This window comes from Pyrus communis, chromosome 2 (genome assembly GCF_963583255.1).
Source record: "Pyrus communis chromosome 2, drPyrComm1.1, whole genome shotgun sequence".
NCBI classification, from domain to species: Eukaryota; Viridiplantae; Streptophyta; class Magnoliopsida; order Rosales; family Rosaceae; genus Pyrus; species Pyrus communis.
The window spans coordinates 7,310,433-7,327,614 of NC_084804.1; the positions used below are offsets into that span (position 1 = coordinate 7,310,433).

Sequence of the window (17,182 nt, forward strand, 5' to 3'; positions counted from 1 at the left end):
CTACGCATCATGGTAGATCCTGGGTGACCTAGACGATCATGCCAAAGCATGTAAACTTTTGAAATCAATAAATTTCTGGTTTATGACAGTATGTGATTCAATTGTCTTTATGTATGTATAATATAATTCACTCGTCAAACCACGTAATTTCTCCAATATACGCTTCAGGGTATCATTGGAGGTAAAGCATAGATACTCCACATTTTCTACACTTTTCGTTTCAATGTGGTATCCATTTAAACGTATGTCTTTGAAACTCAACAAATTTCGAGTAGATCGAGTAGTGTACAACACATTTTGTATGGACAATATTATTCCATTTGGTAACATAATATGGGCTTTCCCTGAGACTTCAATTACATCTGATTGGCCTGATATTATTGTTACCCTTCCTTTTGTAAGCATCAATCTTGAGAAGTACTTTCGATCTCGAAGTCTTGTATGCGTGGTTATGTTGTCTGCAAGGCAAATATTTCCGCCATTGTTCTTGTTTTGAGAATGATCATAGTGCTTATCCATGCTTTCTAAGTAAAGGGATCTCGGTTAAAAGCAATTTATAACAGGAAATTTAAATGTCACTTTTATTGAATTTGAAATGATAGTTTCAAACTACAAGTTCAGTACATTAAACATAAATGATTCAGTCGGACCAGTATACTTCATTCCCCCTTTCCACAATGAAGTCCGAGACATCTAGATGGGTTGTGTTTAACTGCCTTGATAAGTCACACACTAGATCAGGTATATCTATTGGTTTAGCCTGGTCGAGAAAATTAGTCTCGACACCTTTCTCCTTAATGGACGCTTGATATAGATCTACCAGATGCTTTGGGGTATGACAATTATTCGCCCAGTGCCCATTGCCACCACACTTATGACAAGCTCCTTCAGAGTTTCTGGGAGCATTGTTCATATAAGCTTTCCCTTTGTGGCAATTCACAATTTTCAAGCTCGAGCCTGAATTATGCCTTGGAACCTAGTTATGAAATTGAACACCATGATTCTTGCCATTCCCGTTCCACCATCTTCGCCTGTGGCTACGTCCTCGTTTATGATTATTGCCACCAGAGGATGTGGCATTTACTTCGAGGGAATCAGTATTCACTTCTGGGAATGGTGCATATCCAATAGGTCGGGACTGATGATTTTTCATCACGAGCTCATTGTTTTGTTCAGCTACCAGGAGCATAGATATCAGCTGGTTGTATTCAGTGAAACCTCGCTCTCTATACTGCTGCTGCATGAGCATGTTTGAGTCATGAAAGGTGCTGAAAGTCTTTTCTAGCATATCTTCTACAATGATGGTTTCCCCACAGAGTTTCATCTGGGAGTTAATTTTGAATATCGCAGAATTGTACTCAGCCACTGACTTGAAATCTTGGATTCTTAGGTGAGTTCACTCATAATGAGCTCTTGGAAGAATCACCGTTTTCTGGTGATTGTATCTGTTTCTCAATGCATTCCAGAGAGCTAACAGATTTTTAATCATTAGGTACTTGCTTTTTAGTTCTTCATCAAGGTGGTGACGGATAAAGATCATGGTCTTCACCCGATCTTGAGAAGATGCATTGTTCTCCTCCTTGATTGTTTCTCCAAGATTCCTTGCCTCCAAATAGATCTTGGTATCTACTACCCAGGTAAGAAAGTTCTTCCTAGTAATGTCCAGGGCAACAAAATCAAGTTTTGCCAAGTTCATCATTTTCTTTTCTGAAAGAAAATTGAAATGTGCAAGAACTTGCAATAATATGTATTATGGAGATATGTGGTGTTGGAACTTCTGGTTCTTACAAATTTTTCATTTTGATCTTCAGGCCAAAATGATAAACGCTCGAAACTTCAGGCTCGAGATTTTCAAGATGAATGAGGAGGGTGATTATACCACACCATTCTCATTTAAATAACATAACATAGGATAGACGATTATTCTGCACCACTCAAGTAACAGGAAAATTTAAATACTCAGAACAGGGTGGGCGATTATACCGCACCACCTAAAATTGCAATGAAATTAAACAGCATGCAAATTTAAATACGCAGGGTGGGGTGGACAATTATACCGTTCCACCTAAAATTTGCAGTAAAATTGGATATGCAGTCTAAGCTAGGTGATGATACCGCACCATCTTGGATTGCAATAAGATTAAATTTGGAGTTCAAGATGGGCGATTGTACCGCACCATCTTGGATTGCAGTAAGATCAACACAAATAAACATTGGGTTAGTAATCAAGATCTACACCAAACAAGAAATCAAAGATATATGTAACTGTTAGGTTGAGAACTAGAAGCAGGCATAGTGTAAACAGTTCTTCACGAGGGTATATCCAGCAGTTGAGGCAAAGGAAGAAGATGAACAGTGGAATCCTTAGATGAAACATTTTTTTTCTTTCGGCGAAGAGAAATGAGAAAATGATTATAGAGTCGTGCTGATAACGTGTTATAAATAGGTAAAAGTTAGAAAGAAAACCTTTACTAGTGACATAAGCGAAGTAAGGGTAAGATATCACACTGTAACTATAACATAAGGGAATGACAAATAAAAGAGAAACGGATAGATACTGATGTTGTTTATCTTTCCTTTTCTCTGTATTTTGATAGTACACAGAGCACTCTATTTATAGAGCAACTCCAGCATGCACCTTTTGAAAATACGATCTCCTTCATTTTCAAAGTCCACATTACTGTGTGGGCATTGAAAATCTGTGTGGGCATTCATTATTCTACCAAATATTTTTAACACTGCCAATGTTTTCAACACATTGCCTTTAGATATAGTTATGCAGGGACATATACTTTTTATATGTTTGTATCTTTTGTTTCTTATTACATTTTTTCAGTTTCCTTAACTTTCTTACCAAAATATCCAATTTTGGTTCCAACATCTTCTTTAAAACCCATAAATTCTTTCACATTGCAATGTAATTATTCTCAAAACAGTTTAAGTGATTAAGATTTCTTTACGTAAAAGTTAAATCCCTTACTTATTTTGTATCCATTAAACATTTCCTTGTGTATAAAATCTTCATCTGCCGGTTAGTTGAGTTATGCGATTAGGACTTGAATGTTCAACCGAAAAGCAAGAGTACTGTCAAAGTGCCAATACACAACCATTTAAGGAAATATGAGAGTTGGGTATCTACACTGACTATATATATAGCCTAGCACATGGAACTTTTCTTTTGTAGCAAAATATGATAATTGGTGGCCCAATTTTAAATACCTCACAATGTGCTTGGCTAAAGAATAAATTAACCTTTTACTACAAACAATGGCTATAGGATCGTTTCCTTGTTATCTTTATTTTCACTTTCCAACAGCTCTCATCGGTTTTGATAGACGACGTGAAGCAAATGATCACGAGCATATTACCGTTGGCTTTAACTTGCACTACAGTCTACTCCACTACCTTATGCTCCCAAGGCCACTGCGATCCTAACTTAACTGAGCAGCACTACTACGAAACCATTTATTAGTGTCGTTATGATAACCGACAAGAAACGTATATTACTGTCGGATTTTAAGCAACATCAGACAGAAAATGGATGCAGTGGCGGAGATAATAAGCGACAGAATTGTTGTGTCGGATATAGCCGACATAGAATATATTAATAATGAATAAATAAAAGCATTCTCTGTCGGCTAAAACCGATAGAAAATACTAAAACCCACAGAACTTGTTTCGGATATAACCGACAGAGAATTTATTAATAATAAATAAATAAAAGCATTCTTGTCGGATAAAACTGACAGAAAAAATATTAATAAAAAAAATATAAACCACTTTCTGAATCATTTTTGTCCCTTTCAAGTTGGCTTAATTAACAGGATTAAATGTCAACCTTGGATGAACACAAATTTGGGTTTTAAAAGCCTTTTAGAAACGGCTCTTCCTGGTTCCCAATGGGGTTTTTTGTTCACTGTTCTCCAGGTTCTTGCTATAGATGCACTGTAATATGGGGATGCAATTACACATTTTGTTGAGGAGTTGAATGCCTTTCAAGTTGTAGTTGATGATTCTAGAGAATCTAAGATGATTGCTGTCCAATTTAATTCCATAGTGTCTTCTTCTAACCTAGCTCCTTCAACAGTGATGTCATTGCTAGGTTGCATCCGGGAACGGAGTCAAACTCTGAACTGATGTGGTTGACATATGAGAGGTGGTTAAAAACACAACATCGTTACAAGACTTTTGCAAAGTATAAAAAAGTTGTCCTGCATGAATAATTTGTTGGACCATTTTGTAAAGTATCAAGATTTTCAATCATAGCGGGTGGTTGTTATATATCATTTTAAGTCATGAAGATTGGTTGGGACTAAATACTTATTAGCCATTATAAGAGCGTTGTTACTAATCTTTTTAGTCATGAAGAGTGGTTTTAACTGAAAGGATGTTGTGACTAAAAGTTAGGATTTGGTTTTGGTGTTTTAGTAACAAGAAATATTGTGACTAATACATTTTCAAGCAGTGAATGTGTTTTTTTGATGATTAAATCAATTAGTCACAGGGTTTTTATTAACAACCTTTTTCGTGACTAAATGTACCGAAAGCCTTCTTTTTAGGTAGCTAGGCAAGAGTCGTGCATGAGAAGAACACAATTGTAGCTTTCATCCTCACCTTGATATATGTTCTGCCAAACACATGGTGAAATCGTTACGGTTCGAAATGTTACAATGTTAAATTATCAATTTAAAACTAATTAGTGAGATAACACATTTTTGTACTGTTTGGGGACATTGCTTAGCCAATTACCTGCAGTATGCATCCACCAAGTACTATTCCTTCAAAGATCGTTGATAGAAGCAGAGAGCGGTAATTAACTGCTTAATTGTGGTTGGGTTATCTTATCTGTAGCTCCCTTTGAGTGTCCAATAGCTACTGTGCGAAACACGATCTCCAAGTCTAGCGCCTACTACAAGGGATAAAAATTAGTTTGATCGATTATTGTTCGTGGATACAAATACTTTACAGACTATTTGATAAAAGAATGTTTACCTAAGCTACAACATGTTAGCGTAATAATTACAATCCACTTGCAACGATCATCCCATGCAACTGTGACCATCACCTTTGTGACTAGTGCTGGCTGGCACATTGATGTGGATCCGGAAGCACACACATCACAACAACCACACATAGAACAAACACACGGGAAAGGGATGAAACGCAAGGAACCTTTACCGCTCAAAGAGCAATATTCAATAAAATTAATATTCTAAAAATCTCCTAAACTCTATATTACATTGTGCGTAAATAGAGAAAATAACCTAGAGCTTAAACAAGAAATAAGAATATATAAGGAAATACTTAATTTTCTTGTCTATGAAAATAAAATATAAAACCTAATTTATTACAAATTAAGAAACAATCCCTTTATTAATCCTGCATCACACATTAAGTTGGGGACCATTTTCTTACAAGAAGCCATGTCAAACGAGTCGACCATGAGAGTGAATATAGCTGAAGGCCGATAGCACTAATGCCACAAAAGTTGTGTAAGGAAATTTTGTGGCAGCATGCAAACCCTATTATAAAATGGGTCACGCCATTTTACTTGTTCTTTTGGGGCCTATGTCTGTCCCAGGCTCAGCCTATATTGGTACAACTGATTTTGGGGTGAATCGGACGGGCCTGCTAACGAAACAATTTGATAAATAACTGTGGTAGTAACTACCCATGTAATAAGGATCTAATGGTTAATGCAACTGTTCGTCGTTGGTTCTCTCACTCCATTTTAGTTTGCAGGATATTTTCATAAGCTTTCAATTGAGATCAACTACAACGTTGAGCCTGAGGTCTTCTTTTAGTTCCAATTTGTCTATTTATGTTACAACAATCATGAAACCATTGATAATTTATTTTTTAAATGTGCGCTTGGTTTTGGCTTGCTACTTAATTTGGATAGTAATTCCTCTTGCTTGTTTCCCTGATAAACGGATGTGCTTGCTATAGGTATACGTAGTTTGGGTAATGCAGCTTGTGGTGGATTTTTAAAGAATTTTCAAGAGTCTTTGGGTTGTTTTTGTGGTGTTTTTTTCAGTCTAGTGTCAAATTTTTGTCCATGCGGAGCTTCTTGTTGTGGAGTTCACTCGTACACGGAGATAGCAAAATCTTTAGTTTGAAAGTGATTATTGTTGTACAATAATTTTTTTTGGACTTCTAGCCTTTTTTTTCCCTTTTGGTAGTTTCGGACCGGTTGAAATAATTGCCATTGCCTTTAGATGTAGTTATGCCGGGATATATACTTTTGATATGTTTGTATTTTTTGTTTCTTATTACATTTTTTCAGTTTCCCCAACTTTCTTACCAAAATATCCAATTTTGGTTCCAACATCTTCTTTAAAACCCATAAATTCTTTCACATTGCAATGCAAGTATTCTCAAAACAGTTTAAGTGATTAAGATTTCTTTACGTAAAAGTTAAATCCCTTGCTTATTTTGTATCCATTAAACATTTCCTTTTGTGTATTAAATCTTCATCTGCTGGGTAGTTGAGTTATGCGATTAGGACTTGAATGTTCAACCGAAAAGCAAGAGCACTGTCAAAGTGCCAATACACAACCCTTTAAGGGAATATGAGAGTTGGGTATCTGCACTGACTATATATATAGCCTAGCACATGGAACTTTTCTTTTGTAGCAAAATATGATAATTGGTGGCCCAATTTTAAATACCTCACGAAGTGCTTAGCTAAAGAATAAATTAACTTTTTACTACAAACAATGGCTATAGGATCGTTTCCTTGTTATCCTTATTTTTGCTTTCCAACAGCTCGCATCGGTTTTGATAGACGACGTGAAGCAAATGATCACGAGCATATTACCGTTGGCTTTAACTTGCACTACAGTCTACTCCACTACCTTATGCTCCCAAGGCCACTGCGATCCTAAATTAATTGAGCATCACTGTACGAAACCATTTGTTAGTGTCGCTATGATAACCGATAAGAAACTTATATTACTGTCCGATTTTAAGCAAAATCCGGCAGAAAATGGATGCAGCGGCGGATATAATAAGCGACTGAATTGACAGCGTCAGGAAATGAATTTTCCAATAGAAAATACTCTTTAATTGACAAAATTTTTGTCAGATATAACTGATAGAGAATATATTAATAATGAATAAATAAGAGCATTCTCTGTCGGCTAAAACCGACATAACTTGTGTCGGATATAATCGACAGAGAATTTGTTAATAATGAATAAATAAAAGCATTTTTGTCGGATAAAACTAACAGAAAAAATATATTAATAATAAAAATATATAAACCACTTTCTGAAACATGATTAAATGTCAACCTTGAATGAACATAGATTTGAGTTTTGAAAGCCCTTCAGAAACGGCTCTTCCTGGTTCCCAATAGGGTTATTTGTTCCTTGCTGTCCAAGTTGCTGCCATAGATGCACTGTATTATGGGGATGCAATTACACATTTTGTTGAGTAGTTGAATGCCTTGGAAGTTGTAGTTGATGATTCTGGAGCATCTATGATGATCATTGTCCAATTTAATTCCCTAGTGTCTTCTTGTAACCTAGCTCCTTCAACATTGATGTCACTGCTAAGTTGCATCCGGGAACTGAGTCAAACAATGTCTTTATCGTCCCCTGAACTAATGTGGTTGACATCTGAGAAGTAGTTAAAAACATGACATGGTTACAAGACTCCTAGAGAATCAATTCTTTTTAGCTCCAAATCGGGGTCAATCTCGTTCTTTGTTGATCTTCCTCTAATTGATGACGCATATTATGGTATTGACATATATAAGTTCAAGGATGAGCTGCAGATATTGGGTGTAGTCATAGATTTTGAATAAGGAGCATCATTTGTTGTTAAAGGACCATCATTTCTATGTAAATTCTTCCTGAGCTATGGAGCATTCACCAGCCTGCCCAAAAGCACTGCCATAGTACCTTCCCCTTTTCGGGTTCTTGTTCTCCTTAGCCATGACCAAATATCTCTAAGAATCTCCTAGCACTATTCTTTATACCATAACAATGATTTTCCAGTTAAACAAAAAGGGTCAGCTAGGTTGCTTAAGAAAGGGCAATAAAATCAAGTTCTCCAATTTAACCGCCAAAATTATTACTTTTCGATACCAAAAAGACACATATGAAGAAGAAACTTAGCAGAGCTTAATTTTAAATTATCTTAAAAAAATAAAAAATGAGAACGAACAATCCAATGAAGAAGAACATTTATCATAAAGTTTAACAACAGTAACATTAGTTCTTGGGTAAGTTCCAGTGTTTAATTTTTATACAAGAAGTGAAAATTGGACAAAATTGAATTGAAAACCCTAAATCTTGCACAACAACTAATTCGACAAAATTGAACTACATAAAGCACAAAAAATCCCAAATTTGAAAGTAATCCAAAACCCTAGAAAAATACCTGTAGTAATTGTTGAGCTGCCCACTTGAGTTCCAGAGCTCTCCTGCGATCAAATTACACGAAGTCTTATGCGCGATGACAAATCGAGGTCGAGAACACTTTAGAGCAATGAGACGCAGAAACTGCGAAGGGTGGAAAGTGCAGAGTGCAGGGTGGAGAGTGCAAGTGTTGAACTGGAAGTAAATGAGGAGAGAAGAGAAGGAGAAGGAAATGAGGAGAGGAGAAAAGGGGGAAGGAAGGGGGAAGGGAGAAGGCACTAGCGCAAGGAATAGATAGATGGGTTTTATTTAGGAAAATTTTCATTACTGTCGGTTAAAACCAACAGAAACATTTTTTAAAATATAAACCAACACAAAATTTTCATTATCGTCGGCTAAAATCGACAGAAACATTTTTTAAAATATAAACCGACAGAAAATTTTCATTACTGTCGGTTATAACCTACAGAAAAAAATGGCGGCAAAAATCCCCTCAAAATTTTGTTACAATTTAAAAAAATAAAATAATAATTGCTTGGTTTAATAAATAAATAAATAAAATGTTTTAAATATAATACGTTTTTAAAAATTAAATAAATAATTGTTTGGTTTAATAAATAATAACCCATGTAAAATATGCAATAAAGAAACAAAAAGATAATTGTACATTGAAAATGTCATCACACAAACTAAATATTGTCTAATCAATACTTGAAAAAAATAAATAAAAATTTAGCACAAATTACTTTTCCCACTTCAAAATTTAGGCAAATTTAACGGAGATATGCAGTCGTTGAAACTAGTTTCAATGATCTGACTGTCAAACTTGTTTGTAGATAGTACAAGATTGCATACGTAAAAAATCACAAAAAAAAAAAAAAAAAAACATTCAGAGATTAGGTAACAGAACAAAAGTTTTCGACGGTTATAAACAAAAAATCACAATTTAACAATTATTTTAGCTCCGGTTTTGATGATTTTTTTACAGCTACACTTCTCGACCCTATAAGAATGCAATGAATGAATTCAATCTTCAATTTAAAATATTTACACTAGTGGATACCATGAAATCTTATTTTATACTTAATGGAAGTATAATATTAACTCTAAGTGTTTGTTTAATCTACAATTTTGACACGATATGCATTCTACGAAACTTTTTTCAACGATCCAACCGTCAAACTTATTTGTACACACTCCGAGATTGCATATGTAAAAACTCATAAAAAAAAACAAACATTCAGAGATTACGTAACGAAACAAAAGTTTTCGACGATTATAAACGAAAATTCACAGTTTAACAGTTATTTTAGCTCCAATTTTAATGATTTTTTTTACAGCTACACTCCTCGACCCTATAAGAATGCAATGAATAAATTTGATCTTCAATTTAAAATATTTACACATATGGATACCACAAAATCTTATTTTATACTTAATGGAAGTATAACATTAACTCTTAAGTGTTTATTTAATCTACTGTTTTGATGCGATACACATTCTACGAAACTTTTTTCAATGATTTAACCGTCAACCTTGTTTGTACACACTTCGAGATCGCATAAGTAAAAAATCACAAAAAACAAACATTCAGAGATTATGTAACAGAACAAAAGTTTTTGACAGCTATAAACGAAAATTCACAATTTAATGGTTTTTGATGATTTTTTACAACTACACTCCTCGACCCTATAAGAATGCATTGAACGAATTCGATCTTCAATTTAAAATATTTACACTAGTGGATATCACAAAATCTTATTTTATACTTGATGGGGAAGTATAGCATTAACTCTAAGTATTTGTTTAATCTACCGTTTTGATGCGATACGCATTCAGCAAAACGTTTTTCAGCGATCCAACCATCAAACTTATTTGTACACACTTTGAGATCGCATACGTAAAAAATCGTAAAAAAACAAACAATTAGAGATTAAGTAATGGAACAAAAGTTTTCGATGATTATAAACAAAAAATCACAATTTAACTGTTATTTTAGCTCCGATTTTGATGACTTTTTACAGTTACACTCCTCTGCCCTATAAGAATGCAATGAATGAATTCGATCTTTAATTTAAAATATTTACACTAGTGGATAAATCTTATTTTATACTTAATGGAAGTATAACATTAACTCTTAAGTGTTTGTTAAATCTATCAATTTGATAGGATATGCATTCTACGAAATTAGTTTCAACGATCCAACCGTCAAATATGTTTGTATATACTCCGAGATAGCATGCGTAAAAAATCGCAAAAAAAAAAAAAAACATTCAGAGATTAAGTAATGGGACCATGAGTGAAAAAAAAAAAAAACATTCAGAGATTATTCTGGTGGCCGCCCAAAATTGTGCTTTGTTCGTGTCGGTTATATCTGACAAGGCCATGAGTGAAAAAAAAAATTTTAACCATGTGTTTATTTATTTATTTTTAATCAATATAACATTTTAAAGTAATAGAATAGTCAATTTCTGTCGGTTATAACTGGCAGAATAATAAAATAATAACCGCCAAAAACTAAAATGATAAAATAGTCAATTTTTGTCGATTATAACCACCACCATTAACTTAAAAACCGCCGGAATATGTTAAAAATATTTTTAAAAAAATTCAAAAATATTGGCGGTTATAATAATTTTATGGCAGTTGCATCCGACACTAAATATTCGCCAGGAAATTATGTCAGATATAACTGACAGGATTTCATTGTTATCCGACATTAACTGAATGATATGTCAGATATCTTTTATCTGACATAGGGACTTATTAAACCGTCATCATCATCTGACACCCAAAGCTAATATTGTAGTAGTGCATGGCAGAGTCAGTAAGCATCAAAACCTCCCCACCTTCCTTTTGATTTCTCTCAAAAAGTTGTCCTGCTTGAATAATTTGTTGGCCCATTTTGTAAAGTATAAAAATGTGTTGGAGAAGAAAGGAACCATCGATTAAATCTGAAAATGATGGACCACATTTAGCAGGAGCAGGACATAAAGGTTAGGGTTCACTTCTTGGAGCCAATTGAAACCTCACTGGATCCACAATGCTATATGCATTGGTTTTGTCCACCGCCACCCCTTTAAACACCACCAAAAGTGCATTAATTTAAATGGATACCACCAGCTAATTAATTAGTTGGTTAAGTTGATCAAACATTGTAACGCATTTACATTTTAATTTCAAAAACATCTATGATGACCACAAAATGTTAAGGCAGAATAATATGTCAGATCCTGGACTTAACTTTAAATCTCCATTCCCATAAATCATGGTAAATCTAAATATTTATACACAAGGACAATGTTTCTGGGGGCAGTTCCAGTCCATTCCTGAAATAATTAGGAAAATAAATTAGGGTTTTGGGATTTATGTCTTTCTCGATGGAGCTCAAACTCTTGAGAAGTATTTCTGGTTATTGCTAAGAAAGAGACCGTAATTGCAGGAACTCATAGAGTGGTGTGTACTGTGTCAGATACACAGTTGGCATGTCTATGTCTATGGCCATGTTGCCCAAGCATATGTTGAGCTTATTATAATTGTGAAGTTCTCATAGTATCCCAAAACCCCGTTCGAAAGTAGACAAAAGAACACCATAATTAGTGGGTTCTCCAAATTTTCAATTCAATGATTCAATCCCTTCTGCATAGATTTATATAATATTCGCCTCCATATAGGTTCTTCTAAGTATGATTTATTTTATCACCTCCCTCTTCCATTAATTTATCCCTAAAAAGTCTGGATTTTCTTGTAATTAACTCGCTTATTTTATGAGGAGAGTGCTATTGGACTAATAATTCATTAGTTAACATATATATATATTATGTATATATGTATATATGTATATATGTATATGTTACTATTCATATATGTGATGTTAATAGTTTATTTTGGATAACCTTCAGTGACATGAGCAGAGTATTTTATAGAGAATAAGAATACAACATATAATACCTAAAAACAAGATCAAACTTAAACACCAAGCAAAGAAAATTAGTAAGCAAGCATGCTTACCATTAGTAATGGAGTTCAAAGTCAAGTTGGGTATTAATATTATGTTGATTAAGAGCATCTTCAAGAGATGTTGTTGAACAAATAAAACTATATTTTAAAGAGCCAAAAACAAAATTTATCTCTAAAAGATGCTGTAAAAGACTCTATTATAGCAAGAATAGCCGCTCTTTAAATTTATAAAGCAACTATTCATAAGTTAAACATTAAAAAAATAAAGGGAGATTTTGGATGCGGTCTCTAGCTATCAAAGTTCTCTGACTGAAAACATTTAAGATTAAAAAAAAAATGAGAATCTCTCTTAAAAAAAAAACTAATGGGTACAACCTTATTCTAATTTTTATTTTAATTTTGGAAATATTTTGAATTGAAAATTATTTAGGAATTAAAAAAAAGTGTGAGTATTAAAATTCTAAATCAATTACTAATTTTTATTTAAAAAAATATGTAAATGACATGTAAATTCATTATTACATTAATCCTAGGAACTTCGATCAAAATTTGAAAAGTAAACTAAGGACCGGATACTAATTTTTTTTTTTCTAAAAAATAAAACTCAAGGGTGTACCCTTGAGCAAGGAGAAGAGAGAGAGAAAGTTGTTTTAAAAAAATGAGGGGGTTGAGTTTGAAGTTAATAATAAAATATTAGAAGTTTGTTAAAAAATAAAGTGTTGTTGGAGATGAAAAATTAAACTGAGCAGCTAACATAATTTTTTACACTATTCACTTGTTGGTTTAACAAAAATTTTAAATTTTTTTTTTAAGATGCTATACACACACACACACACATGTATGTGTATATATATATATATATATATATATATATGAATAAGAATATTGCAAGGCTTGCGAAATGTGGGACTGAATATTGTGAAATGACTAACATCAGTACACGCATGTGTGAAAAAACAAAGACATCCACATCTAACGTTGTAACATATATCAAGAGTTTGAGACCACAAGAAGATGCACAACTTCTAATGTGGGATTGAGAGTTTCAAAGGACAATATCTTTTTACGAAGGATGAGATGAGACACCCAAAAACAAACCAACCCCACTTCCCGAAATCTTCCAAATATAGCACATTATTGAATATTAGCTGGGGGTTTGATCAGAGCTTCTCAGTGCCACTTGTGTTGTTGGAGCAAAAGATGGATCGACAATTCCAACCAACGTAGCCATCACGTATCGCTCGGAAATTTAATAATATCGATATATAGTTGAATTCTTGATGCGGTGCGAAAATTTTATCAACTGCTTAAATTGTATTCTCGAGTTTTTAGCCCTTATACTTTGCTCTTTAATTAAGTAAAATGAGTGGTCCAGGGGATTTAGAAGAACCAATAATATATTTTAAACTAATCGCGCTCAAAGAATTTCATCTGACCAAGCCACAGGAGATGGTTAAAATTAGAATGCGTGATGTTAGGGCCAAAGAGAGAAGAACTGTCGGAGGAGGAGATCGAAGCGGCATAAAAAGCCGTGAGGGCAAGACTAGGGGACGGCAAGAAAAACTGAAGAAAAGGGGGCTAGAGTTTTAGTATGGACTTGACTTACAAGAAACCTAATCTCACATGAATTACAAAACAAAACCCTAACCAAACAAACTGAATTATACTGCCCTAACACAAATATGGGACAGTAAATAATCTAATATATAACATACTCGAGTTATACTATAAAAAAAACCTAATGCACTGGGCCAAAAGAATATTTTAAGAGCATCGACATTGGAGACTTTGATCTTCATGAAGCTATTACATTTGATTCCTTAGTGAGAAATTTCAATCCCAATAAGCTGGAAAATGGGACTAGATTTACCACTTGAGCTAGCAACTTCCCTCCTTAGAGCAGTTTCACCCCTAAAGACTTTGCGCCAGCACCCAACGCATTTATCCACAAAAAGTGAATATTAATAGACCCCAATGAACAGTAATAGGCCAAAGCATCTCCGTCTCTAAAAAAATACGCTGGCATAAACGATCTCCACCCCTACAAAATGTGCTGGCACCCCACCCCATTTAAAATATTTTATATTTTTTTAAAAGAATAAATAAATAATATAGTTTTATTTTCGGATAAGATTTTTAACCAATTTCGGATAAAATTTCAAATAAACTTAAAAAACAAAAACACATTAAAATAAAATGACATACTCATCAAATAAACTTAAAAAAAAAACACACTTAAATAAAATTACATAAACTCATCAAATACACTTTATTCTTCAACCACAAGTTTATTTTAATTATCTTCACCTTCTTGCAATCCCCACTGGTGCTCAATCAAGTCATTTTGGCGGGTTACGTGCTAGTATGTCTCTTGCACATCAGTATACCGCTGAACGATCAATTCATTGTAACGTCCATCCCGTTCCAACGGCTCATGTTGCACGAGATCTTCAGTCCAGTCATAAGCATAGTAGATACGTGTTCTTGAGTTGTTCATCGGATCCGGCTCATATTCATCGACGGCATCATAATCATTCTCATCTTCCACAATCATGTTGTGGAGAATAATACACGTCATCATGATGGATCGAAGAGCCTCGACATCAAACATTCTAGCAGCAGACTTGACAATCGCCGACGAGCTTGCAGGATACCAAAACAACGATCCACATCCTTCCTACACCCCTCTTGACATTTTGTGAAGTATTTTTTTTTTCAGTCTGTGGATGTGGCACTGTTTTAACAAACGTAGACCACCTTGGGTAAATGCCATCTGCAAGGTAGTATGCTCTGTCATATTTAGTGCCATTAACCCAATATGTGCATTTCGACGATTTTCCTTGCAGTAAATCGTCGAACACTAGAGATTGAGTAAGGACATTTAGGTCATTTTGAGTTCCTGGAACACCAAAAAAAGCATGCTAAATCTATGTATCAAATGAAGCCACCGCTTCCAAAATGATACTTTTGACTCATTTTCTGTCACCATAAGCTCCTTACCACGCACTTGGACAGTTTTTCCAAGTCCAGTGCATGCAGTCTATGCTTCCAATCATGCCAGGGAAGCCTCGCATCTCACCCTTCCTCAGAAGCCTTTGCATGTCCCTTGGCGTGGGTGTCCGAAGGTACTCATTGGTGTACAGGGCTTTAATTGCAGAGCAAAACCGCATCAGGGACTCCAGAACAGTTGTTTTTCCCATCCTCACGATCTCATCCACTTGATCTGCAGCTACTCCATATGCAAGCATTTGCAAGGCAACTGTAATTTTTTGTTCTGGAAAAAGACCTAGAAAACGAAAAGCATCATCTTTTTGCACAAAATATGGATCATGGTTGCAAATAGCACTCATGATTTTGTTGAATAAACTTCGTTGCATTCTTAAACGACGTCTAAAAACATGATCAGGAAATACGCTATTGGGAATAAAATAATCTTCCAAGAGATCTTTGCCTCGTCTTTCCCTTTTTCTATCGAAGTTTGCAGCACATTTGGGTTTGGCTATCTAACCCACAGCTTCCATAACATGACAGGAATGTGAGGCCATCTGCCTTCTATGGTCATCATCTGAGTCCTCCTCCATTGCGAAAGCCTCATCTCCACCTCCACCTTCCTCAAGATTGATCAATTTTTCTTGTTGTGCCAACAATCTTTTCTATCGCTCCACAAATTGTTTATGCACTCTCCTTAAAGAAGATATTGTAAAAAAAAAACTCAAGATTTGAAAACGATGAAGATGGATGTAGGGATGCATGGTTTATATGGACAAAAAAAAATTAAGGATGAGCTTTTTGGTATTTTTTTTCACACAAAAAGTATATGAAAGCTTTGGTAGAAAGTGTAGAAAATATTGAAATGTGGTGTAAGATGGAAGATGAGGATTAGGTATTTATAGAAAGAAAAAAATAACTTTTTAAAAAATTTTCTGTATTTTTTAATAATTTTACTGTATCTTTTCATAATTTTTAATAAATTTTAATATAGTTAATTAATTTGGACCTTTGGATTTGAATAATATTTAAATCCAAGAGCCAAGGCGTTGCCACGTGGCCAACAGTCATAATTCTGACCATTGGGCCTTTATTTATTTTTTTTATTTTTATTTTTGGTGAAAAAAAATGTGGACCGTTGATACGTGATCGGACGGTCCATTTTAAAAGTCAAATATAAATTTTTTTTACGTTTGGAAATCCAACGGTCTACAAAAACTAGCCGTTGGAAATCTAACGGCATTGAGAGGGCCACGTTGCCTCTTTCCGAGTGAAGCACAAGTGGGCTGACAACGGGCCCTGCCGCCTGCACCTTTGTCCCCTACTCGTGCCCACTTGCGAGTGAGCTGCATGTGCCAAGCAAATAGCCCAACTCCTTGGTCTGTCAATTTTGGGCTGGCCCAGAGAACAGCTTGGGCTGGGTGCCATGCAAGTTGCTAGGTTAGAGTGAATTGACAGGGTGCCAGCCTGGTTTTTTAACTGGATGCTGGGCTATTCCACCTCCAGTGGAACTGCTATTAGGTAGCAAAAAATTTGGCTACATCTACTCCCAAAAAGCAATGGGTCCCACAAGAAAAATAGCTAGTGTTGGGCACGTTGCGATTCCACCTACAAACCAGAACAGGAACCTAAAAATATCTACAGTTTGATTCGGTGCAGTTCCGCTTAAATGTATTACTAAAACTGTACGATTCGTTTCATGCCAGTTTACGATTTCAAAGGCTAAATCATTTGAATACTAAATCAAAATAGTATTTAAAGTTTACTTGTATTTATTTATTTTTTTGCATGCTTGCATTCTAGAATTGGTATAACACTAGATGAGCGTTTATGTGGTTGTCTCCTAAATGTGATGACACAGACACCAA

At 34.7% G+C, this 17,182-nt stretch overlaps 1 protein-coding gene and 1 pseudogene across 1 annotated transcript; both read right to left on the minus strand.

Moving 5' to 3' along the window:
- Nucleotides 1-640: 640 nt before the first annotated feature.
- On the minus strand, nt 641-1,699 carry LOC137724655 (uncharacterized). The gene is made up of 3 exons (XM_068463398.1): nt 1,427-1,699; nt 1,085-1,324; nt 641-976 (listed from the first exon to the last, which is right to left on the minus strand). The coding sequence occupies exons 1-3, from the start codon at nt 1,697-1,699 to the stop codon at nt 641-643; spliced, it is 849 nt and encodes a 282-aa protein (XP_068319499.1).
- Nucleotides 1,700-14,685: 12,986 nt separating this feature from the next.
- On the minus strand, nt 14,686-15,907 carry LOC137724656 (uncharacterized; annotated as a pseudogene).
- Nucleotides 15,908-17,182: the final 1,275 nt, after the last annotated feature.